Below are 26,924 nucleotides of genomic sequence, written 5' to 3' on the forward strand. Positions count from 1 at the left end.
AATTACCTTTGTCGTGTGCTATAGCCCAACTGAAGCAGCAGAGTCAGTTGAAGGACGAAGGACCAACTCGAGACCACACTCACCGCCTGGCACAAATCTAACAAATCTGACATCGAAATAATTGTCGGTGATTTTAACGCAAAAATTGGAAACTACAATGACGGCTTGAGGCATGTTATGGGCAAGTACTCCCGAATATGACGATAGATAACGGAAATCGATTAATCGATATCTGCTCTAGCTAGCAGTTATGCATCGGCAGCACGAAGTTTCCTTACAAAAACATATACAAATATACATGACAGTCACTGGACGAACTAGAAACCAAATCGACCATATCCTGATAAGTAGGAAGTTTCTCAATTTGTTACTTGATACTAAACTAAACGCAGCGCGATCATGGGCAGTAATTATCAGCTGTTAATGGGAACTATCAGATTGCGATTAGCCGCTTTTCGAATAGGAAAAAATTTGTCAAACGATTCAATGTTAACAGGCTGAGAGATCTTGCCGTGATAGAGGCCTTCGACCAGCGCCTCGAAAGGGAACAGGAACTCGAGAGCCAGCTCTGGACTAGAAGCATATTGAACGTTCGTGTTGTAGAGTGGCCGAGGAAACACTGGGATTCATGAGACGTAATAGCAAACTATGGATCAGGAGGTTATGTGGTTTAAAATCGAGCGTAGATGAGCAAAAGTTCGACTGGATCAACATCCAGAAGATCTGGATTGGGAGGCGAGAACAGTATAACAACCTTGAGCGATCTGTTTAACCGATTATGAAGACAAACACAGGTTTTACAACGACATCGCAAGTAAAGTTGAAAGAGCCGCGAATCAAGGAGATATACATAGGCACGTAGGCATATACATGGCAATCTGTAAACTGTCGGGGAAGAGCATCCCCTCCTGTCCTCCACTCAAATCCGAAAACGGTCGCACATTAACAACAGACGGAACAGTCGATGGAATGAGTTTTTCTTCTCCCAGGCATCTCGCCGCGAAGAATCGAGTCCGTTGCAGCTACCACAATGCCCGCCGTGACATTCTTATAAAAGTCCCCTGAGAGAGATGGAATCCGCCATCAAGAAGTTGAAATCCCAAAACAAAGTCCCAGACCCAGGTGGTCGCCGAACTACTTAAATGCAATCCGCGATGCATGGCGAGAGTTCTTCCCTAATCCGTGATGCCTGAAACATGAGGTGTGTCCCAGACCGTTGAAAGAATGGGGTAATTATCACAATCCCTAAAAAGGATGACTTAAGTCTATGCAGGAACTAGTGGGGCTATTGAACTTACGCTATTAAACTCGATTGAAAAGCTGCTCGTGACCATCATCCACGACCGTCTGATTCCCATGATGGACGAACTGCTCTGGCCAAACCAGGTCGGTTTTCGCAAGGAACGTTCATGCACAGATCAGATCAACATCTTAAGGATAATCATAGAGCAGTCAATGGAATGGCGGTCACCTTCTATCTCCTCTTTGATTTTGATGATGGCTTTTGACACGCTAGATCGAAAGGCTATTTGGAGGACACTGGAAAATCTGAGAGTCCCGGAACGAGTCGTTATCATCGAGTCGATTCGTGGTGTATCGAGGTGTACTCATCCACTACATGCAGGGTTCAACACCATGGTGCAGAAGGCGAGCTATTCATCATCTCGACGGGAGTCAGCCAAGGATACATTCTATTGTCCTTCTTGTTCCTAGTCGCGCTTGTACTGGAACGCATCAACGTCGAGGCCCCTAATGGCATTTAATTCACGCTGAACATCCGGCTGCACGATCTAGGCTACGGATGACTAGTGTTGATGTCCAACAGCTATGGCCGCATCAAAGAAAAATTGGATCGGTTGCAGCACAATGCTGAGAAGGACTGGGAATCAAGAAAACAAAACCAAGAAGACAAAAGTAATGCGAATAGGCACAAGTAACCAGCTATTGCTTCTTAGCAGCGACGTAATTGACAACGTCGATGATTTCTGTTATTTCGGCGCCATTGTGAACAAAATAGGAGGCAGACATTGAGAACCGTATCAATCGTGCTCGGGATGCTTATTTCGCCTTAGGCAAGATGTGGAGGTCAAACTTTATGTCCAGAAACTTATGTCTCAAATTCCGCGTCTTCGATGTTTGCGTTATTAGCATTCTGCTCTATAGATGCGAAACATGGGAAAAGCACCAAAATCTCAGACGCCTCGAAACATTTATCAACAGATGTCTGCGTCACATATTCCGTGTTTTTTAGCCTAATTGCATCTCTAATATCGAACTGTTACGGCTAGCCAATAATTGATGCCCGCTTGCCAAGGAAGATTACGCCAAAAATGGCGATAGATTGGACATACATTCCGACGCCCCACCGGAGACATCGCCAAAACTACACTTGACTGAAAGGCAGTCCTCAAGGCAATCGACGTTCCGGCCGACCGAGCAATACATGGCGCCGTAATCGATCAAGAAGTCGCAAGCAAAAGCAAAACATAGCGACAGTTGGAGATGATGGCAGGGAACCGAGAGGCTTGGAAGATCTGGATTGACGCGCAATGCGCCTAAGGGGCGCGATTGCTACTGCTTAATGAACCGGAGGTTATAATTTTTATGTAACATTTGTTTTTTCTGAATTAAACCATGTAACAAGTACGAAAGAAGTATTTGATTATTTCCGAGGAAGTTTACATAAATTTATATATTAAATAAAATTAACATTTGTTTCACTTTATAACTCGAAATCTAATTTATTTCTTTCTTATCTTTTTCCTTCGTTCTAAAATTTTTGACACCGCTCCTCACAAGTATATGTACAATCCTCTTCTATGACATCATTCATTTTTTCATTTCCAAACTGAAAACTTAACATTCCTGTTTTTCCTATCCAAATGCTACGCTTCTCCCTCATAAAAGTCATCTCGTCCAATCAGTGTTCCTGAATCTCGTCAAAAACTTAAAATATAAAACCGATCATCGATCCATTAAACTAATACACAGCTCAGGGAAAAAATCATAGGCAGAATATCCGAGTTCGAAATCCTTGCACGTGATTTTCTTTTTTCAAAAAAGTACAAAACTTAACTGCTTCCCAAAGTTCACAAAGGAATATACAAATTTTCTCTCACTTTCAGCCTTAAGTTATTGTATATGTTATAGTTCTGCGTCTGAGAAGAAACCCGAACATGCTCATTCCTTTCTCCCCCTCCTTTACTACAAGATAAAACACAGAATCTTTCTTTTCATTTTCACTTCCATTTTGTTCTCGTCAAAATTTTCTCATCAAGAGTGCCCGAAATCGCCCCGCAACCAATCAGCAGGCGGAGTATTATGGGCACAGCCAATCAGCTCGTTGGGCAATTATGGATAGAGCCAATCAGAATGCGTAGACCGATAAATCGATTACTTCTTCTATTCTATCACCGCGAATCAAATCCGTCTATTCTCTCTCTTTTCCTCCCTGTCTGGCCCTTCCCTCCACCGTCACTGGCGTCAATGACGTCATTTGTTTTGACACCATGGCTGCCCTATTACTACTGAACTGTAAAGTGTATATGTACTGTATTCTAAATGAATGTCATTCGAGAGATTGAAAACGAAAAATATGTAAAATGTAGGATGAAATAGAATAAGATTGTAGATGGATAAATGTGGTGGACAATGCATAAGAATGGACAAAAGGGAATATAGATAAAGTGGATGGATGAAGTGAAGTCAGAATAGAATGGATGTATGTTTTGTATACATTGAGTTCACATAATAATAAGATATAATAAACATTATTGCATTTTATTTTATGTTAAATATAAGATAATACTATACATATAATATATATATATATATATATATATATATATATATAATACCTCTAAATATAATATTATGTAATATTTTCTTTCTCATTCCCTTTTGTTAATTATTTCGTTTCTTATTTAATATTCCCATGTTTCTTCCAACATATTAATTCAATCAGCTACTTTATTCAGTAATCACAGCTCTCATAGTCATAAAATAAGAAGAGATTGTTTTCAAGAACTGTGAAAAATGTATAAAATATTAATAAACTTATGATATTTTATACATATATAGGGCGTTTCATATCAAGTGGGACAAGTATTTTGGCAAGATTTATATAAGTCAAAATAAAATGTTTATAAGGGATGTAGTTTCAGAAAAAAAACAGTCACTCAAATATGACAGTTAGAGTAAATGAAAAACTTATTGAAAACATTTAATTGTTAAATCAGCGCTTGGAATTAGTTGCACATTTCGGCCCAATTTCGGAGGCTTCCCGCACCACCACTCGAGTCTCAGAGGCAGGGATGCCATTTCATGTACGATTGCAGCCACGCTGCAGCACGTAGAGGGGATAGGCTGGCACACACACTAGCGCGAGCGCTCGTCCGTGTACGCTCCGCGCTTCGGCCAAGTTCGAGCGGTAGAGAAGGAGTACCGACAACTGCTGTCTTCTTCTTTCTCGAGAAACACTGTACCGCTGATTTGAAGCTGGCGTCTCATGACATGACACGAATTAATCATGCGATGCCATTGTCGATTATTTTTACATATACTTTTATACATATATTTTATTAAGTTAATAATATTATTACAATATATTTTTTTCATACATAAATAAAAATTAAAATTTGTAAATACAAAAATCCACTCTTTGCCAATATATACGCTTTTTATTTGCAAAAAGTAATTATTATATTAAAAAAAATTTATTGTGGTCTTATAAAGATATTTAGATATAATTATTAAAAACTTAACGTTTGTATATTGTATTCCTTGTACTTTTGTTATATTTATTTTCTCTAAATATAAAACGTATATATTGTTGCTTGACGGAAACCGCGAGAAGGTGGTGGTCTCTTCCGTCAGGAGGGAAATGTAAAAAATTATTTATTTAAATTATTAATAAAAAATAATTTAAATAATTTAATTATTGTAATATTAAAAATTAATTTTTTAATATTGCAAAATTGATTTTTTATATTTCCCTGTGTGTGTGTGTGTGTGTGTGTGTGTGTGTGTGTGTGTGTGTGTGTGTGTGTGTGTGTGTTATGTATAACTATACGCATACATATTACTGATACAAATTCGCTTTTTTTTTCTTATAATATCTCCCGCAAACAAGATTTTTTACACGCTTATTCTCTTTAAGCGTGATGTCTGCTATGGACAAGATTTTTTACACGCTTATTCTCTTTAAGCGTGATATTTGCTATGGATAAGATTTTTTACACGCTTATCCTCTTTAAGCGTGATGTCTGCTATGGACAAGATTTTTTACACGCTTATTCTCTTTAAGCGTGATGTCTGCTATGGACAAGATTTTTTACACGCTTATTCTCTTTAAGCGTGATGTCTGCTATGGACAAGATTTTTTACACGCTTATTCTCTTTAAGCATGATGTCTGCTATAGAGAAGATTTTTTACACGCTTATTCTCTTTAAGCGTGATATCTGCTATGGACAAGATTTTTTACACACTTATTTTCTTTAAGCATGATGTCTGCTATGGACAAGATTTTTTACACGCTTATTCTCTTTAAGCGTGATGTCTGCTATAGACAAGATTTTTTACACGCTTATTCTCTTTAAGCGTGATATTTGCTATGGATAAGATTTTTTACACGCTTATCCTCTTTAAGCGTGATGTCTGTTGTGGACAAGATTTTTTACACGCTTATTCTCTTTAAGCGTGATATCTGCTATGGACAAGATTTTTTACACGCTTATTCTCTTTAAGCGTGATGTCTGCTATGGACAAGATTCTAATAATCTAATATTTAACATGTTTAACCTGCCCACGAGGGACCAGCAATTTCATTGTCATTCACGACATGTAGCCTTAAAGTACTGCGTTTTTTTTTTAGCAATATTAGCATATAATTTATCTGTTGACATAAGAGACAAATACTTTTCTTCAATCATCATGTTTAAATATGTTTCTCCTCTCGCCCTTAATCCTGATTTTAAAACGCACGTGGCATTAATGAAAGCCGACGATAATCTATTTCGATTTTTTGTTTTTAAATTACTTAAGAAGAAAACATTCTCTCTGGGTCGGCATTTGAATTTGAAAGTGATCGAACAGCATTCAGAACATTTGTTAAATTTGGATACTTAGTAATATTACTTGGATGTTTTGGATGTAAATTTCCTTCCACATATTTCGTGATTATCAAAATTTAATTTGGAAAGATTTTGCTTCTCCTCCATTGTAAAATTTAATGGCAATGCAATCCATTCTTTCTTTAAAGCATCTTCATCAACACTACTGATAGTTTTAGCTATAAAAGAAACATCATTAAATGAAGTTTCTCTATCAGTATTGAATAAGCTTACAAAAGGTCTAAAAACTTGTAATTTTAATAAAAATTTATTATTTATCGGTAATCTTTTACGAATTTCTTCTGCAGCAGTTATATAAAACATCAAGCAATTTGTTCGAACAGTTGTAACTGCGTCTTCGTATCCTTGCATCAGTAATTCGTAAGATATTCTTCGCATTCTGTACCTAAATTAATTTTATGAAGAATTTTGTGATTCTCTGATAAAGAGAAAACTGTGTTTACAGAAAAAGGTTTTAAATATTCATCTTTTAAAAAGTTTCAGCAAATTTGAAAAAGAAACTGTAAAGATTTTAGCTGCAATAAATGAATTCGTGTTTCTGATGCTTGAAAAAATGCATTGAATGCGTTAAAGAAATTTAAAACGTATTTTAAAAAAAGAAAATAGGCTTTTGTTTCAATATTACCCATTATAGACGACAGATGTTCTCCACGTTGTGTTTTTTCACTTACAACTATTTCGTTCAAAAAATATTTAATTGTTTCCCAAGATTCCAGAAGTCTTTCTACACATAAGTAATGAGAAAGCCAGCGTGTATCACATAATTTTAACAATTTGTGATTTGTTTCTTGGAAACACTCAGAAAATTCATTGTAAACAGATAATCGTTTGGGGCTATTGTTAATAAAACTAGAAGTTTTTCGTAAAAATTCTTCGCAAAATTCTGGTATTTTACATACAGCATGCGTTATTACTGCGGCGGAATGGCAAGGACATGTAAATGTTAATAAATGTGGACATACTTCTTCTAATTTTTTTTTAAATGATGAAAATTTTCCTATCATGACAGATGCATTATCGCATGATAGAGCTATAATATTTAAAAATGGTATTTTCATTTTCCACATTTCACATTTAAATGCTTGAAACAATTTTTCTGCGCTGGAATCTTTGGCATCAATATTAATTAATTTAATTAATTGTGAATAAACATCTAATATCTCCGGGTCAACGTATCGTACCATAAAAATCATCCATTTAGTATTACAAATATCAAACGTTTCGTCAATAAATATTGAAAATTTTGTGTTCTGAATTTTGTTAACGACATGTTCCGTTTCAATTGGGCATAAAACGTTTGTAATAATATTTTTACATTTTGTACGACCCATGCTCATGCTTTTTAATATTAGGATCTTTTTCTATATGTTGAAAAAAATTAAGAATCTCTTTTGCAGTTTGATGAGAAATATTTTTATCGACAATTAATGCGGTATATCTAATTTCTGCTAACTTTTTACGCTCATCAAACGACAAAAGTGATTCATTATCTTCCGTTTGCAAATTTTGATTTGATTTATTTATCTCAAGGAAACTTTTATATTTATCTAAATGTGTTTTGGATTCTGCGTGACGATATATTTGTGCTAAACCACCAGTAATAGTTTTATTGCAAATTGAACAAAAAGATAAATTTTGTTAGGTACTTCTCGTAACCAACATTTGAATTCTTCGATATTTAACCATTTCTGTTGAAAAACTGGTTGAGATATTTTTTTTATTTTTCATCATTGTTAGATAATGATGATCCTTTTTTAAGATTATTTTTATGACATACAGAATCTGCATGACGAGAAATTAATGAATTACATGAAAAATTCTTATTGCAAATGCTACAATGATACTGACTATTATTATTTGATACTTCGCGTATCCATAATTGATATCTATTATCAGTAAGCCAAGCTTTTATAAAGCTTCGTTTACGTTTTTTGATTGATTCATCACACATTTCCATATCAATTTTAAAAGGACAAAAAAATCGAAAAAAGATAAAAAGAGAAATAGAAATATAATATGAAAATTATATGTATGCGTGTGTGTGGAAAGAGATCAGGATTCTGTTATTTGTCAAAATATTTTACGATCCTAAATCGTCTCTCTCCGTATACGTATATGTGAATATATTTATTTATATATATATATATATATATATATATATATATCTATATATATATCTATATGTGTGTGTGTGTGTGTGTGTGTGTGTGTGTGTGTGTGTGTGTGTGTGTGTGTGTGTGTGTGTATAAATGTGTATATGGAAAGTTATACCTTTTAATCTCGAATATATTCTTCAATATTAAAAAGTTAAGATGGGGATACACAATACACGATGTGATCGAAAGATGGTACACGAAGTCACGAAAAACAAATGAAATCGTCACGCATCATGAAATAAACAATGGAAAATTGAGATCATTGTTTCTTTCTTATTCGGCGACACAGTGAGCAGCATATTTGACGACGCAATGGCAGGTTAATTACAATTTATTATTATTTAAGAAATATAAATTACATTTTCAATGTAATTTAATATGCTTCATTATCGTATGTGTGTGCCTGCATGTGCCTATGTGTACGTGTGCCTGCGTGTACATATGTCTGCATGTGCGTGTGCTGCGTGTGCCTGCGTGTGCTGCGTGTGCCTGCGTGTACGTGTGCCTGCGTGTGCCTGTGTGTGCGTGTGCTGCGTGCGTACGCGGTACGTGTGTATTAAAATTTTATCATTATCTGATATCAGTAGTATAATCAGTAGTATAATAATGTTACTATTATACTATTATAATGTTACTATATATAGTTTATGTATTTTACAGAGCAAAAGAAAAAATTTGCAGATATGCTGCAACAGCAGCATAAACAGCATGAACTGCAAATGCAGCAATTGAGAGAGCAGCATGAGCTGCAATTACAACAGCTGCGGGAGCAAATAAACTTGTTGATAAGAAAAAGAACGCTTTTGCTGACAAATATAACAATTTGGACAGATATGTAAATAATTTTATTGGATCTTTAAAATGATTATCTGTGAAATCTGTTATATTCAAATCGGTTGCTAGATCAGAAATTTGTGAACATTATTATTATATTTAAGTGTCCCACGTAATAATATTGATAGTCCAATAAAATTATTTCCAGATCTGTATTTGGTTAATTTGTAATTTTTAGATTTTTCAAAAGTTTTTTTTATACAGAAATAACAACCGTAGCAGCAGCAGCAGCAGCCGCAGCAGCAGCAAGGTAGTGGTATTATTTATTGAAATAATTATATGTATATAAATAAAACATATATATCATGTATAATACATATATATGTAAACATATTAATTAACATTTAATTATTTTCAGTGTCTCATAGACGAAATAGTGGTGGACGTTTCCGTGCAAGATGGGCCTTGCAACGAGGGGGACGTATGACATATAGTTGGAGAGGTGGCCGGAGAGGTGAAAGAGGCCCGGAAGGAAATAGAGGAAGAAGAAATATAATTGTTAAAAAATATTATTTTAAATAAAAAATATAAAAATAAATTTAAATGGATTAATTATTATTAATTATTATTAATTATTAATTTAAGTGGATTAAATTTTTATTAAAAGAAGTATTAATTATTCTTTTTAGTAATAATTAGTAATAATTTTATTTATTTTATTTTATATTATTTTAGTAATAATTATTCTTTTTAGTAATAATTTATCAAAGAAGCATTAAACATTTAAAAACTAATAACAATAATGAAAAGATAAGAGTGTTAACATAATTTGAATTTCTTTTTGCGATTGATATATTCATATCAGTTATTAATTTTATTATTATCTATTATTTATTAATATCATAAAAACTATATGGCCTTTTTATATTCAGCTCCCTTTTATATAATAATATATCTAATATTTATTTTATATATATATATATATATATATATATATATATAATATAAATATATATAATATATATATATATATATATATATTGTTTATTTATTGTATATTTATATTTATATATTGTATATTTATTTATATATTTATTCAGTTTTTAATAGCTATATCTAAATATCTTTATAAGACCACAATAAATTTTTTTTAATATAATAATTACTTTTTGCAAATAAAAAGCGTATATATTGGCAAAGAGTGGATTTTTGTATTTACAAATTTTAATTTTTATTTATGTAAAAAAATATATTGTAATAATGTTATTAACTTAATAAAATATATGTATAAAAGTATATGTAAAAATAATCGACAATGGCATCGCATGATTAATTCGTGTCATGTCATGAGACGCCAGCTTCAAATCAGTGATACAGCGTTTCTCGAGAAAGAAGAAGACAGCAATTGTCGATGCTCCTTCTCTACCGCTCGAATTTGGCCGAAACGCGGAGCGTACACGGACGAGCGCTCGCGCTAGTGTGTGTGCCAGCCTATCCCTTCTACGTGCTGCAGCGTGGCTGCAATCGTATATGAAATGGCATCCCTGCTCAGAGGTCGAGCCGCCCCAAACGGCTGTGCCTCAGGAATGTCGCCGTATGAGAAACATGCTATTCGTACGCTCCAAACTGTCATTTAAATATCTTGTTTGCTAAATTATTTTTATTTTTAGAAATAAATAAAACGTTGAATTTTCTATTATTAATATACTACATTGTGCTTTATTTATGGGTATTTTATTTCAAACGTAATTGATCAAACATCTCAAAAAATATAAAAGATATGGAAAAGTATTTCAGATAAAAGTTTTATAGCTTTGAAAGAGATAGATGATAACATATCAGTTCCATTGTAAATAGAGTCACTTTCGACATTTTTTTATGATCGCCATTTTTTTAAATAGAATTATTTTTTGTTATGCAATATGATTTCTCTAGTTATTCACTAGTTATTTTAATTATTCTGGATATAAAAATATTATATGTAATTAAGGCACAAATCCAAAAGTTACAAATTTACGAGATATTTTATTTACTTTATTCCGTCATATTTTGACATAAAACATAAAATATAAAACATAAAATAAATTAATCATTTTTTGGTAAACGTATCTTAATATTTTTCTGCACAGATTAATGAGATGAATCAATTGTTGTAAAGAAAAGAGCACTATTTAAAGTTGCTTTTCAGCAGTTGCTTTTTGAAAAAACATGCGTAGTTGTGAACTGCAAAATGTATAACTTTTTTGGAAAATAACTATGTATTTTTTTATATCAATTATTTCATTGTTCTGTGCATAAATATTAAGATACATTTACCAGAAAATGATTAGTTTACAAAATATTTATTTTTTTATGTCAAAATATGACGGAATAAAATATGAAATCGTAAACTATTGACTTTTTCAAATTTGTGTCTTAATATATTTATATTCAAAAGACCTAAAGGAATCAGTCTCAGTACATCCGTAATAATCCATTCCGACACCAGTCATTTCTATGGATCACGATATAGATCTAGATCTATCGCGGGGGTATAGATCGAAATCGCAAACATCGTCTACTCGCAAATTAGCGAGTCGAATTTCGACAAGTCCGTGATTTACGATCGTCGTTGCTAGGCAACCACGCTCGCGACAATGGAAGCATTCCGTTTGACCATAGTTGCTACTCAGGAACAACAACATGGCAAAGCACATTTTTGTGCGCTTCGGTATGTGATGGGGATAAGTGGGGATAACCTGGCAATCGTCATGCACGCTGCTAAAGCGCCACAACTCAAATGACAGCTTCCTTACAGCTATCCTTATCACCCTCCACATGCCATGGTGTGCCATAATCGAGACAATCCAATCGAATTAGGGATATTCCACATATGAATTCATACATACTTCAAAATCTTTTTGTCAAAATTTCATAATTTACTACTTTAGTATCTTTACAGCGGCTTTAATGAGCACTGAGTGGACAATAGTGCGTCCAATCGAATTCGTTCGCATAGCTCGGTTATTATCCCCTCAGTTATTGCCAGTGGCGTTGGAGGGTGTCACTATTTGTGATTTCTGCTGCAGTCCGACCTGCATCCATCCAGAGACTAGAACCATCATCTCTCTGGAGTACCGGTCGTGGGGATTCGAGAGAATATACATGTATATATGTATATATGTATATTGTGATATATGTATATATGTATACCATTGTATTGTTGATGTGTTATTCTAACACAACACGTTATTTTCGATATCATCACATGCCTCTGTAGTCGAAAGGATAAGATGCCTGCCCGGTAAGCAGGAGATCCAGGTTCGATTCCTGGCTGAGGTGATATTTTTTCGCAAAATAATTACGAGTTTTCACGACTGGTTCGTGGTCGGGCCCCGCCGTGACGCACACCCTCCTTATTAGTAATCTAACTTATTAGATTACTAATTACGGAGAATTATATATAGTTCAGTAGAAATATTTAATATGATAAAATAGTGAAGTTGTGCAATGACAACTTGAAAGCAGCGGAAAGGATGAATGCCGCTAGGCTTTTTGGCAGACTACGCAGGACTATGAAATTATTACTTCAGTGCTTAACAGAATCATTTAAAATGTAATAAGAAGAAGAAAGGCTTAAAAGAAAATTGTATTTTGGTGACGCTGACAGCAGTAAAAAATCCACATTTCGACAGGAAATATTCAAAATGAGCATGGTATTCCATTAAGCCGATAAATCGAATATTGAGATTTGAGAAATTCCATCCCTATCATGTTGCAACTCAACAGCTCAAAGCTGAAGACTTTAACCGTAGATTTTAATTGTACAACTGAACTAGAAATCAATATCAATATCAGAGAGATCCATATTTTTTATGCACGTTCTATTTATAGATGAAGTCACATTTAACAAAGGGAATTTGAACTGACATAATTGCCACTATTGGTCTATCTATTTACAACTCATAATAACAACGAAAGGTAAAGTATTAGCATCAATGATCAATTAATGTTTGAGATGACATTATCGGAACATTAGACCTCATATTTTGAAAGGTATTTAAATAGCAAAACCTATTTGTGATTTCTGCAAAATGAGTTACCAATTTTCTCGAAGATGTAGCTCCGTACTCGACATAGAATGTTGTTCCAGCAAGACCTATCCACAAAAGTCGCTTGATTATCTCAACGAAAAATTCCACACAAGATGAATCGGAATGAGTTATTAAATCAAAGAATGGCTAGCAAGATCTCTCCTGATCTCACATCTATTTCTTTCGGATTTCTTTCTGTGGGATTATGTCAAGAGACAGGTGTTTATGACACAACTATCGCAGACATAAAATTGCAAATTGAATATGCTTTCCAAGATATCACTGACAGTACTCTGCAAAGAGCTGAAAACAATTTTCGACATAATGCATTGATCAAAATAAAAGTCCTTTTTTAAACACTTGCGATAAGAATTTGCGCGAGCGTAAAAAGCAAGAGGATTCACGTTAATCAAGCATCCCAGTGAGAGACAAGGAAACTCACGTTAATCATGCGTTTCGAAGGGAAGAGAAATCTACTATATCCACGCTGTTGTTTCTGTAGTAAACTTTAGAGTTATATGGAACGGATTATATTATACAAAATGTAATTTTTGAGGATATTTTGCAAACGTCTCCAAAAGATTTATAACTGTTCAAAGTGAAAATCAAATTCCATTTAAGAAATAAATCACTCTTAAAATTTCTTGAAACCGGCGATTTACCGGCAACATTTACCAACGATATGATTCATGTCGTGTGTACCCCTTCAAATCGAACAACTTTTATCTAGCACATTTCCTTTTAAATCAAATTAAAAAAGCTTTTGAGGATGGTAAATTGGGTCATCCCGTATAGATAACTTAATATATTAATGAATTTAATATATCCTTGTGATAATTGATTATTTTTACAAACAATTCGTTGAACAAGAAGAACGAATAATTTTGTATAATATATAGGTCATATATTATTATATCTGAAAAGTTTCAAAAATGTTATCAGTATTAATAGATTGTCCATAAAAAATTTCTAGTTAAATAAAACAATAAATTTCAACTTAAAAAAACTTATAAAATCAAAAATATATAAAAATCAAAACAGCAATAAAACTTTTAAGGAGATGCTAAATTTGTCTGTATTACCAACAAAACAGCAGTAATTTTTGTATCGCTCTCATTTTTTATTAACTTTATAGATCTGGAAATCTTTTTTTACATTTAAAGTTTATACATTAATATGTACTTAGGATATGAATTTGATACCAAGAATAGAAGAAATTTTAATAATTTATATCTTTTTTACCATTTTCTATCATCGAGAGTTATCACTTGATGAAAGTATGTTAATATAAAAGTTCTGCAGGCATAAAAGTCCATACACGGTTATTATTGCTAGACTACTAGCTTATAGGAAGAGACGACGTAAAGTTCTTATAATTAGACTTAGACACTTATTACGAATAGGGGAGTATCACAAAAATTCGTTTATATGTGATGTGTGTGCGAGATGGATATGATAGACTGTCAAAAATAGAAGATTAATCGACGAATAATATAGAGGGTACTATAGCGTGTCGCAAGACGCGCACAAGAAATGCATTCACAAACTACATAAAATATGTAATACACACAAAAAAAGAATAGAAATATTAATAATAGAAATATTAAATATTATCTTATTCTCGCGCTCGACGCGCCATGAGAAAAGAATAGAAATACTGTCCTACTCTCTTGCACTCAATGCGCCGTAAGAAGAGAATAGAAATACTATCGTACTCTCTTGTCCTCGCTGCGCTGGTCGAGCGTCTCCGATTTATTTTTTACAGATTTTAGTATTATCTAAAAAATACATGCAATATTTTAAATACTGCAATTTTAAAACAATGATTTTAACTACATTCTAATTATGTATAAAATTTTAACATTCTTATTATGTATAAAAATTTTAAATAATACACATTAAAAAACATTTTGTATTTGTGTTAAAATCGGTCTTTGTTAAAATTTTTGTTTAAATAATCTACATATTTATATGTAAATTTAACACATGTCTACTATGTTAACTGACCTTAACAAATATAAAATATAAAAATATTAAAATCATTTAAGAAATGTGTTAAAATAACACAATTCATACGTATTTATTCAATATGTTAAAATTTACACCAAAAAAATGTTGGTTTTACTTTATAACAGGAGTGGGGACTTGTTATTATTCTTTGTATGGTTTTGGCAATCTCGAATTTTGACGCGTCTCAACATGTTATTATATCATAAAAATTATGTTAATTGTAACACACAATTAACTTCAAATTAAGATCAAGAGTACATTTCTTTTTTGTTGAAATATTAACATAGTGTCGATGTTATTATTTAACACATCCATATTATGTTAAATTAACACAAAATTTTGAGTGGACCGTTTGGGACATGCGATTTATTGTTAAATTCAACACATTTTTTCCAACAGTGTATAATGAGAATATATATAAAATTGTTTTACAATATATCTTTCAAAATTCTCTTAAAATTCTCTTAAAACTCAAAGTTTCCTATGTTTTGAGTAATTACAAATTTTACAAGTTTATTATATATTTGTTGTTGTAGCATATATTTTCGCTTGCAACAAATAAAAAAAGAGAGAAGAAGTAAAATAAAATTGATTATTTCATTAATCGTGCAACAAATTTGTCGAATTTATAATTAATTACTCAAAACATAGCAAACTTTGAATTTTTAAGAAAATAACGGAAAATATATTATAAAATAATTTCATATATTCTCATATATTCCATTATTTAAAATTTTTATAGATAAAATTATATAGCGGCTTATAATAAATATTATATATAAAGTACAATGATCATATGTAACGATTTCCATTTTTGCTCACATTATCAATATCTGCTTATTCTTTTAAATTCATACGTTATATATCAACAATATTCAGCGATAAGAACATAGAGAAGCTCGAACTCGTATATCGTACAGCGCATTGAAGACGAGAGAGTGCAATAGTTTCTCTATCCTCTTCTCGCAGCGAATGAACTCGATCATTTGTCGTCCTGTTTGATAATTTTATAAATTTTCGAAATATGGCAATAGTGCATTCAGAAATCGGCGCTGTACATGGAAAGACCGAAAGTGTGGAGCAATCCGAAGCACACACAAAACATGAGGTACGTACATATGGTTTATGGTATGGGTTTTGGTTTCTGAAAAAATTGCAAGTAAATTTGGACGCCCAATCAGCTGAGAAATAAATAGAACCGTGCACCAGTAAATGGAAAGTCGGCATAGCTGAGCAGCTTGAGGTGCGCGGTACTCCCTTTTCGTACGTCCAACGCGAGTCCGAATTCCTGCAGTTTCGCCACATTTTTTTTTTTTAAATAAACATTATATTTTTTAATACAATTAATCTTATTTTAATTCTTCTTTTTATTTTAAACTAAAATATTAATCGTTGCACAATTTTCGTTATGAATAATAATAATTAAAAGAGTTTAAAAAATTTTAATTATTTATTATAAAACTTTGTGTATATGTTACATTGCCGTACAATTATTTTTTGTAAAAGGTGACATTTCCATACAATTTTGTGGATGACAATCAATGTAAAAATATATTAAATTAATGTAAAATTTTAAAGGTTTCTACACTAATTTTCCCTGGAGAATTAAGCGAAAGAAAAATAAAGTAAAATAAAGGTAAATTATGGTTAGTAGCGAGCAAAAGGAGAGAGAAGGTAGTTATGGAAAATAGTAAATAGCGTAAGTTAATGACAGAGGAGAGGAATGGGATAATATCTAATAGACAGATTGAGTTTCATAAGATTGAGTGATTGATTGAAGAGACAGTTGTTAGAGAAGATTGGAAAAGAATTGGAAATAATCAAGGAAAAGAGAAAGGAACTGAAAAAGGAAAAAAAAGAATAGCAATTTAAAAGAAAGAATTAAGGAAATTGAAAGATGGAAAAACGAGGTAAGGTTGGAATGAAATATGAAAGATGAAAGTACACGGTGGGAAGCTAAGAACGACAAGATAGTTAGGAATGAAATGTAAATGTAAAGTTTAGAATAATCGGGGATAAACTAAGTATAAGAGATATAAGAGAGATATAATGAGGATAAAAAAAATAATTAAGCGAAAAAGATAAAGAGCAAAGAAAATGCAATACTATATGTAACTATAAAGGGAGTCATGCTATTGAAAAAAAAAGAAGGGGATAGGAATATGCAAAGTGGATGAAGGATTGTATCAAAGATAAATTGATGTGGAAGGCGATATATTGTAAATGATTGATGCTGGGCAAGTAGTTCAGTGCTAGTGATCAAATTAGAAAACGAGGAGGGGAAGAAAGAGGATATGAAATAAGAGTAAATTAAGGGAAGAAGTGTATACATTGAAAATTTAAATTAAGAGAAAAAGAAGATAAGAGAAGAAAAAATAAGTGGGTTAAGATACAAAGAAGTAAGGGAACAGAAATAGGAAAAGGCAGAATAAGAATAGATAACGTATGAAAGACATGGACGGAAATTGAAAGAGAGGAAGGAAAAGGAAAGAGAGAGCAGAAAAGAAGTAATTGATGGGAAAAGGAAGAATAGAACATGAGCCAAAAAGTATACATAGAAGAGATAAAAAGGGAATAAAGGTGGAAGAAAAGTGAGTAAGAAAGAGAACACGGAGGATGAGGAAAAAGAGGAAAATAAGAAGGGATAAGTATAAATAAGAAGGGAGGGTGTGCGTCACGGCGGGGCCGACCACGAACCAGTCGTGAAAACTCGTAATTATTTTGCGAAAAAATACAAGTGTAGGCATATTTTTGGTATTGACGTCGATTCTTCGAGAAGTATCATGTTATGATCGGACATATCGTGAAATTTCAAGAGAATAACGATCGACTTGACATGTCGTGATTGGCCCGGAGATGTACACAATAATTATCCGCATACCTCTGCGAGTAGGATATATAAGCACATGAAATTTGCGAGCGGACTCACGGTCAGTCTTGGCCTAGCCATCCATAATGAGAATCGAAGAATCGAATAGTAATAGTTACTTAAGAGTAAGATTATAATAATAAACGATAAAACATTAATCACGCTTATACCTTATGAATTTCCTCCCTTGGATAATATAAACATCAGAAAGAAAGATATATATACATATATTTCCCTACAGTTATAGAAGAAGTGGGATTCGAGTCTCGCAGTATTTGTCATGTATCGGTATAAAACAATTTCGCCGCTGTGTGTGCGAAAATGAAGACGAACGCGATATTCGGGCGAGGCGCAACGAGTACGGTATACTCTGTGTAAGTTATGGATGGGATATTATTTTTCTGTGTGCGAAAGTATTCAAGTACTGTCGTTTTGTGCCATTGTTCTGTATGAACCGTTTATCGTCGTTCTGAATCATCATGAGACTATTGGAGGGTAATAATTTTACGTTGATTGAATTGTAAGATGCTCTTCGCGAGAGAGGTTTATCTACCAAGGGAGCAAAGGCGGAGTTAATTAAACAACTGAGTGAACAAGATTCTAATATATTTGAATGATCTTGGGCGAAAAATTAGACAAAACGCCGCTGGAAGACGTATCAACTCTGGTTGTCGTACGCGGATCGACGGAGTCAATTGCTGCGGAGAATGATACATCGACACTTGAAGGATGTTCAGAATCTATACTGCTGTTGCGAGAAGAACCTGATGACTAAGTACATCGCGAATTAATGTTAATTCGTAGAGAGAGAGAGAGAGAGAGAGAGAGAGAGTTATTGGAAAGAGAGCAGCAACTGTTGCGCAGAGAGCGCGAGATAACTTGTAGTGCATCGATAACGAATAGCATTACGTCAACGGCTGGCGTTCGAAATCTCAGGGATCTGTTGCCTGAATTCGACGCGACGCGAGATCATATCTTCTGGAGATGGAAGCACCAGCTCGAGCTTTTGAGAGACACGTATCAACTGGATGACAATTTTACTAGAATTTTAGTAAGCTCAAGATTGAGAGGATGAGTGCTCACCTGGTTTTATGCCCGAGAGCAGAATATTTGATTCTAAGCATCGACGATCTCTTGGAAGAAATGAAGCAAATGTTCGATTTGCGCCCTGGAAAGCTGTTACTTAGGAAGCAGTTTGAGGCCCGTATGTGGGGGATAGAAGAGCAATTTTGTGATTACTACGTGATTATCACGAGAAGGTGATCCTTGCTAATCGCGTGCTAATTACAGAGGATGAGATTCTCGATTATCTTATCTAAAATATAAGTGATATGCGCTTGCAAAATCAACCGCATATCATGAATTTTCAATCAAGGATGGAACTTCTAAAGACTTTGAAAATTAGTCTCGAATCCAAGAAATCCAACGATTTCAAGCAGAAAATAGATAGTTTGATCATCTGACTCGGGAGCGGAAGTGTCAGAGGTAAGATGGTAAGATGCTATAGATGTCATGAAGTTGAGCACGTCACTGCGCAATGCAAGCGACTAGCAGTGCAAGTAGCGAAGAGGATTTGCTAGGTTTGTGGATCATCCGAGCACTTAGCAAGGGACTGTTCCGGACGAAGACAGCCTGCAACGTTAGAAACTAGAGGAGGGTCAGTACAGATCATGTCGATAAGTGTGATACAGCCCGCAGTACTTCCTGATCCGTACATAATCTCGTTGAAGATCAACCCTAGCGAGAAGCGTGGTAAAGTAAATACTTATATAATCGATTATTGATTCAGATTCGCTCATTAGTATTATCCGGAATAGTATCGTTGACAAAGAAGTATGTTCTCCGATAGTTGAGGATACCGAATTTTACAGAATAAAATGGTTCGCGACTTAGTATCTTAAGCATTTTTTACAATGAGATAGAAATACAGAGTGTACGTACAACGATAAAATTTTATACTGTGCCCGATATTGCGATGGCGCACAAAGTGCTTTTAGATAGGGATTTCTTGGCATGTCCGTCATGCGAATTATATTTGAAGATACTATTAAAATTGAAAGTATTGAAGAAGTAAGCGTTAGGTAAATATTGAATGTCGAAGATCTTGACAGTTCTAATAGCGCACGCGATGACTTACAAATCAATTCTACGATTGATCGAGATACGATCGAGAAAATTCATGAAACATACGACTCATGTCATATTCGAAACTTCCAGGCAGAGAAATGCGAAATGTATTGCGCTAAAATACGATCAATCTGTAAATTGGTCCACGTAGACTATCATTTGATGATAAAGAAGCATTATAGCCTGATTCTTTCTCTCTTTTTCGAATAAGTTAGTGCAGAAAACCGCCCCTCTATCAATTTGTGAAACTTTAACAAGTTGTATTATGTGTCGAAGAATTTTAAAATCTATTGTATTGTAAAACATATTGTAAAACGCTTCGAGCAAACAGATTAAAAATTACTAACAATTAGTGTTAAAAATTGTGCAAAATCAGGTAGGCCTGTTACAGCAACAAGTCTCGATAAAATGTTTTGCTATCTTTTGTGGAAGATCCGCACAGTTCTATTCGTAATGTCACACAACAACATGATATTGGTTTAATGTCAGCGCATAAAACATTGAAAAAAAAATAAAGTTTCATAAAAATCGTAAAATAAAAAAATACTGAAACTAGTTAATTAGTTGAACAACTACAAAGACATTTACGAAGAATCTGAAGTTAAATTGATATTTTAATCTCATCATTAATTCAGAGTTTCATTTATACAGATTGATTAGGTCCTTTTGGGGTATCATTTGTTTCTTTTTAACATTGATAATTTTTATATAATTTTTATTTAAATTTGCAAGAGAAAGAAATATTACAATAGATTCCTGAAATCATTTAGAGACGAAAATTCTAATACTAAAATGTTGAGCCTACAATAATGCAACGGATCTGAACACGCGAATAATGGACAACCCGATTGGACATTTTTAAACATTTCCTACTTGAAAAATATTGTAGTCAACATTTTAATATTAGAATTTTCATATGTAAATGATTTCAGGAATTTGCCATTAGCAGATAGTGTGTTAGGTCTGGAACATATATATATATATATGTTCTTATATAAAGAAATTTTTACTTTCACAGAGGTTTTTTATTTTCACAGAGAGAGAGAGAGAGAGAGAGAGAGAGAGCGAGAGGAAGAAAGGAAGAGAGGTATAATTTAATTTGTAATACATTGCTTAACGAGTGGTATATGGACATATAAACATATATTTGTATTATTTATTTTATTTGCAAATAATAAGATTCAGTATACATATACAGTATTCCATAACTACCGACTGAAATATTTATGACTTATTCGTGAAAATGAGACGAAAATTCTAATACGAAAATGTCGAAACTATAACAGCTTTAAATTATTAGCGATTAAAACTAACTAATCAGAGAGCTGACATTTCGCGCATTCAGATGATATAACAATGATGATATAACAAGTGGTGAAGGTGTCATAAGAGTCGTTTTAACAACAAGAATTGAGATTAACATATAAAATAAAAATATTGATATGATATGCAATTATAGTTTTATTGAGAAATTATTTCTGCTTCTATAAGGAATATTTATACATTTGTACATTGCATACGCATAATTAATATAGAAACATCACAAAATATCAATATCAATTCTATGATGAAATATTACAACATATCTTAGATGTCAATATAAATAATGTTGACATACAGTAATATTATAAAAATATTATAAAAAACAAATATTAAATATCTTTATATGTTCATACACCAGTTATTAAGAAAAAGTTGCTCTTTTCGGCCTGATTTCGAAGGTAATGCTCCACTGCACTGTTCCACCACTATCGCTGGAGCTATCGACGGCCGAGCCGCCGATTGCTTTGCATCAAAAACGTCTTATAAGATATGCGCCTAAATCATATTTTTTGTCAAACTATTATAAAACAGTTTTTATATATTAAATGATTTTTATTTTTACACACATTAAATTTTTTTTTTAATATATGTGTTATGTTTTATGAATTAATAGTAGTACTTATTATGTTAGAATTCTCTATTGTTAAAACTATTATTATAAATATTATTTTATATATAACACATATAATACATTGAAAAAAAATTTTGTTTTGTGGAAATAAAAATTATGTAATAAGAAAACTGCTTTAATGATAATTTGGCGGAAGATATAATTCGGACACATTTTTTTATAAAAAGCTCCTGAGAGCGATTGGCGGCTCGGCCGTTGAGCCTCGATTGGTAGTAGAAGTTCCATAGGCGTCGCCTTTGTAATCGGGCTGAAAAGAGCATAATTGTAGAATTAGTAGTCTAAGCACTCAGAGAAAAGTAATTTATGTATTTAATTTTTATATTTTTTTTCTTCAGATCAACTGTTAGTATATCGGAGACACTACCGTGTCTTTTGAGATATATATATATATATATATATATATATATATATATATATATATAAAGCTGTTTGGCGCTGTATAAGCGCTGTTATAAGCGCTTAAAAATATCAGCTATATGGCGCTGTATAACGGCTGTCATAAATACTGAAAAATATCAGCTGTTATTAGCGCTTTAATTGTTTACACATAATATAATATATTATAAAAAAATCAATTTAGATAAAAATGTTTGTACAGGAAGAAATTCATAACTTTAAAGCCTACAGAGAAAAACATAATTGTCCAGGGTTGACAGACATGCATATGGAACATTTTCAAAATCTTTTACGAAATGTTCACAATATGTACCTGTTGAAACATGGAAATTACAGTTACTTGATATTATATCATCCATACTGATGGATATACAAATATTACACAGTTCATCAAGTTCATCAAGTTCATCAGATGGACATTGGGTACGTAGCTATTACGTTCTTCCTATTAGATAGGAAAAAAAAAATATATATATATGATTCCTTAAATAACAAAAGATTGCACGAACATCATGAACAATTTTTGAAAAGATTGTTTCCAACACATGATTTTGTCAAAAATCCTGTCAAATTTCTTACTGTGCAACATCAACTGAATGGTAATGATTGCGATATTTTCGCAATAGCTTTTGCGACTTCATTATTATTTATAATAATATTAAACCTGACAAAGTGAAGTATGAACATAAGTTAATGCGTTCGCATTTAATACAAATTCTTGAAACGAATGTAATTGAGCATTTTTCTCAAGATCCGCAATATAGTGTTGTTCAAAAAGTACTTCCATTAGCAGTAATATAAGCGAGAGAAACTGAAGCGATTCATATACGAACAATACGTCAACATGAAACTGCTGAATTAGATACAAATCAAAATATAACTTTTTAAATTATAACTTTGGCACAAGAAATGGCACAACAAATCATATGTACAAATCATATGTATAAGACATCGATATACCGATACTATTTTGAATGATGAGGATATTATTTATAAATATAAAAACGCATTTAAAGCTTAACTAAGCGCTCCATGGACACACCTCGATATATTTGTATATCATGTGAGAGACTTTGTTACAAAAGAAATGTATCCGAAATTAATAAGTTTAAAGCACAAATAAATAATCCAGTTTGGAGAGATTTAATGACATGTATAAAGGAACAAAGTATAATAGTATACGTATACTATATTGATAGTGTACTATATCTATAGTATATGTATAGTATACGTATACTATATAGATAGCGTTCGACAATATCCGTTCTTATTCCCCATTTTCAGATTTCCTTGTTTTTCTTCGTTTTCCTATTAAAAAACAGACTTTTTGTTTTCTCGGCAACTAATTTCCTCTTATCCAGAAATCTTTTAAACGCACCCATCTTATTCAACAACGCTTTTACTTTATCTTGCGTAATCTATATCATCCATGTAAGATTTCATCCCACCCAAATAAGAAGGGAGGGTGTGCGTCACGGCGGGGCCCGACCACGAACCAGTCGTGAAAATTCATTATCATTTTTGCGAAAAATATCACCTCAGTCAGGAATCGTACCCAGATCCCTTGCTTACCTGACAGATATTTTATCTTTTCGACTATTGTGGCATGTAGTGAATCACAATAACATGTTTCGAACAATACGTTAAACAATACAATACATGCATACACATATACATTACAATATACAAGAGGAAAAGCAAAGGATTGAAAAAAGGATTGAAAAAGGAATTTAAATATTACTTATAATAGACTAGGGAATTGTGTAGATCACATTAAGTAGTTGCATAAGAAAAGTAGAATGGCAGCTAGAAAGGTATGAAAATTAGGAGAAAGACTGTATAAAAATGATTTAGGAGAACGATACTTTTTACATATTTAATGCAGAGCGTAATATCTTATAAAATGGAAATATGAGATTATGAGAAAAAGGAAATATTATATGAGAGGAAGGAAAAGAAGAATTAGAGAAAATAATCATGAACTACATAAGGTGGGTTTTTAAATTGGATTTTTGTACACCGAGATATATTCTTATTAAAAAGCTAAGAAAAATGGAAAAATTTACGATAAGTTGGGGTATAAAAGCGATGAGATATAAAGAAAGGATAGTGGGAGAGAATGAGGATAGCTTGTTGAAGAAGTAATGGAGGGAAAATGAAATGTATAAATGGAAAAGTAGGAAAGAGAAAAATGTTATAATAGAAATAAATGGGATATGTGCGCTTTAGAAAATGAAAAAGAGGATGGACGAAACTTGGAGATAAAGATAATAGAAGAGAAAGAGACATTTAAAGACAATGAGAAGATAATAAAATTTTGCGAAGTACAATAAACGATAGGAGATTAAGATAATGAGAGGTTGATCTAGGTATTTGAGAAAGGAGAATTTGGAAGAAACAAGGCGGAAAGAGTAAGGGCTCTTATTAAGTTAAGATGCAGAAATTTAGAAGAAGCGAATAAATATTAGTTAAAACAAAATAATGAACATATTTACATATTTTTTGGAGATGACGAAAATTATTTAAAACTATTAATTATCGCAGAACAAAGGATTGGTTTGAAAAAGGCGATAGAGGTGATAAAAATGCATTAATAGGATATGCGATGAGATATGAAAAAGACGAATGTGTTAAAGAAATTAGAGAAAAAAAGAGATAAATAGTTGAAAAAGATCAAGAAGAGAAGAAATAAAGGTGTACAAAGAAGGATGTATAAGAAGGATCAAATAATTTGAAAATTGGAACTGATCTGTGACAAAAAAGGCTATGATTAAAGGAAATATGAAATAACTAGAGTTAATAACTAGAGTAAAGATAAGAGTGGATTATAAATATAATTCAAAAACAAGTATAGGAATAAATAAAGAACTATAGAAAAAGAAGATAAAGTAAAATAAGGGATGAATAGGTACATAAGTCTCTTATATTAGATAAAGTGCGATAATTTAAGGAGTAAATGAGTGAAGTAGAAAAATTTTTGTAAATCAAATCCTTTCTTGGCTATGTAAAAACTAAAGTAAATAAAAATCTATCCATAAAAAAATTAATCGTTGATTAATCAATGCCTGAAGCACGGGCAAATTTTAGAAATATTACAAAATAGAGGAAATGTTGATAGCAATACGTACAGAGTATAAAAAAAATTAATGGCGATTAGTTTAAATTCTCACATGAGTTTAAAAATGTTTCTTTTAAGAAGTAAGAAATTTGAATTAATATAATATATTATTAGATGTAATATCTTACATTAGCATAATATTGTATTGATAAGGCTGGAAATATACTGCCCATAGAAATTAGAAGTGGTTTCTTGCTTCTTTGTATAAAAATAAGTATATTTTTTATCGATCCATGAGATTTTTCAGACCATGGCATTATACTATATGCAGACCATGAAATTTGCTGACTCTAAAATATTATTGAAATAAATTAGCTTTCCAAGAACAAATTAATATCTAATAATGCGGATAATTGTAGCAAAAATCAGATATTAAATACATGTCTGGAAATGACAAACTTTAATTCCAATAAGAATTTTATTATGTATAATTATATATTAGATAGATACTTAATATTAATGTTTTATTATTATGTTTTATTATTATATTATATATATATATATATATATATATATATATATATATATATGTATATATATATATATATGTTATATATTATATATATTAAATATTACATACAATATGTAAACCTGTTTAAAGAATAATAATACATTGAAAATCCAAGTGTGTAAACATTTATAAACTTAAATGTTAACATACAGATATAGTATAAAATCATATAGTTATTTTTTACGTTTTTGTATACACGATTTATTTTATCTTGTTGTTGAATATTACGATATTATTTTCTTCACAATAATTCTCGAATCTCGGCAACCGGATGATACTACGAAAACGCCGGCCGGAAATGCAAGTATGCAAAAGCAAATCTGCAAATTCTAAAGCAGAACGCAAACGAAGTTTTGACTATATATGGTCCGATTTAGAATTATAACACGATGAAACACGACACTACTAAAATACTATAAAAACGGTTGCTAATTCGAGAGCGGGCAGTCACAATACGTAACAGGACAGTCGTATTTCGTAACGGCCAGTCGTTATTAATAATAACGAAATTCACACGAAACATTGTCAAGAAACCATACCAATAAACCAGCTATTTATTAAAAGTGAGTAATAATATTTGACCAGAAGAACCTTCCACCAACGATCCTGCTCGGAGTTCTAACTCCTAAGGCTCGGCGAACTCGACTTTCCCTAAATTCTTGTAACCTATCCAGGCTACAACAATCCGTTATATAAGTGTTATTTTATAGAGAATTATGGATATTTTTTGTATAATTATTAAAATTGAATTATACTTTTAAAATGTATATGTACCTAAAATAATTTTTCTATATGATATCTACT

At 32.2% G+C, this 26,924-nt stretch overlaps 2 protein-coding genes, 1 long non-coding RNA gene and 1 pseudogene across 8 annotated transcripts in view; 3 read left to right on the forward strand and 1 right to left on the reverse strand.

The window, feature by feature from the left end:
- MFS9 (major facilitator superfamily transporter 9) overlaps nucleotides 1-26,924 on the forward strand; it is a 514,330-nt gene that overhangs the window by 366,812 nt on the left and 120,594 nt on the right. For 5 of the 6 annotated variants that reach the window (XR_016141319.1, XR_016141321.1, XR_016141323.1 and 2 more), the window contains one exon: nucleotides 25-3,508. The exons of the other annotated variant lie outside the window; for it this stretch is intronic. The gene's annotated coding sequence lies outside the window, so the exon portion shown is untranslated. Of the gene's footprint in view, nucleotides 1-24; nucleotides 3,509-26,924 lie in introns of those variants that run through there. 6 annotated transcript variants of the gene reach the window in all.
- Nucleotides 3,876-26,924, reverse strand: part of LOC105433326 (uncharacterized) — a 297,296-nt gene continuing 274,247 nt past the window's right edge. Inside the window, exons 5-6 of the mRNA XM_089085054.1 lie at nucleotides 25,738-25,899; nucleotides 3,876-4,026 (exon numbers count right to left, since the gene is read on the reverse strand). Of these exons, the coding sequence (XP_088941180.1) occupies nucleotides 3,970-4,026; nucleotides 25,738-25,899 (219 nt within the window). The 3' untranslated portion in view covers nucleotides 3,876-3,969. The remainder of the gene's footprint in view (nucleotides 4,027-25,737; nucleotides 25,900-26,924) is intronic.
- On the forward strand, nucleotides 8,312-9,907 carry LOC148934629 (uncharacterized). The gene is made up of 2 exons (XR_016141324.1): nucleotides 8,312-8,607; nucleotides 8,949-9,907. It is a non-coding gene; the product is annotated as an uncharacterized LOC148934629 (long non-coding RNA).
- LOC148934630 (uncharacterized) lies at nucleotides 22,682-25,811 on the forward strand (annotated as a pseudogene).

The sequence above is a fragment of the Pogonomyrmex barbatus genome, unplaced genomic scaffold, assembly GCF_055798465.1.
Source record: "Pogonomyrmex barbatus isolate J1 unplaced genomic scaffold, ASM5579846v1 scaffold9, whole genome shotgun sequence".
Taxonomy (NCBI): domain Eukaryota; kingdom Metazoa; phylum Arthropoda; class Insecta; order Hymenoptera; family Formicidae; genus Pogonomyrmex; species Pogonomyrmex barbatus.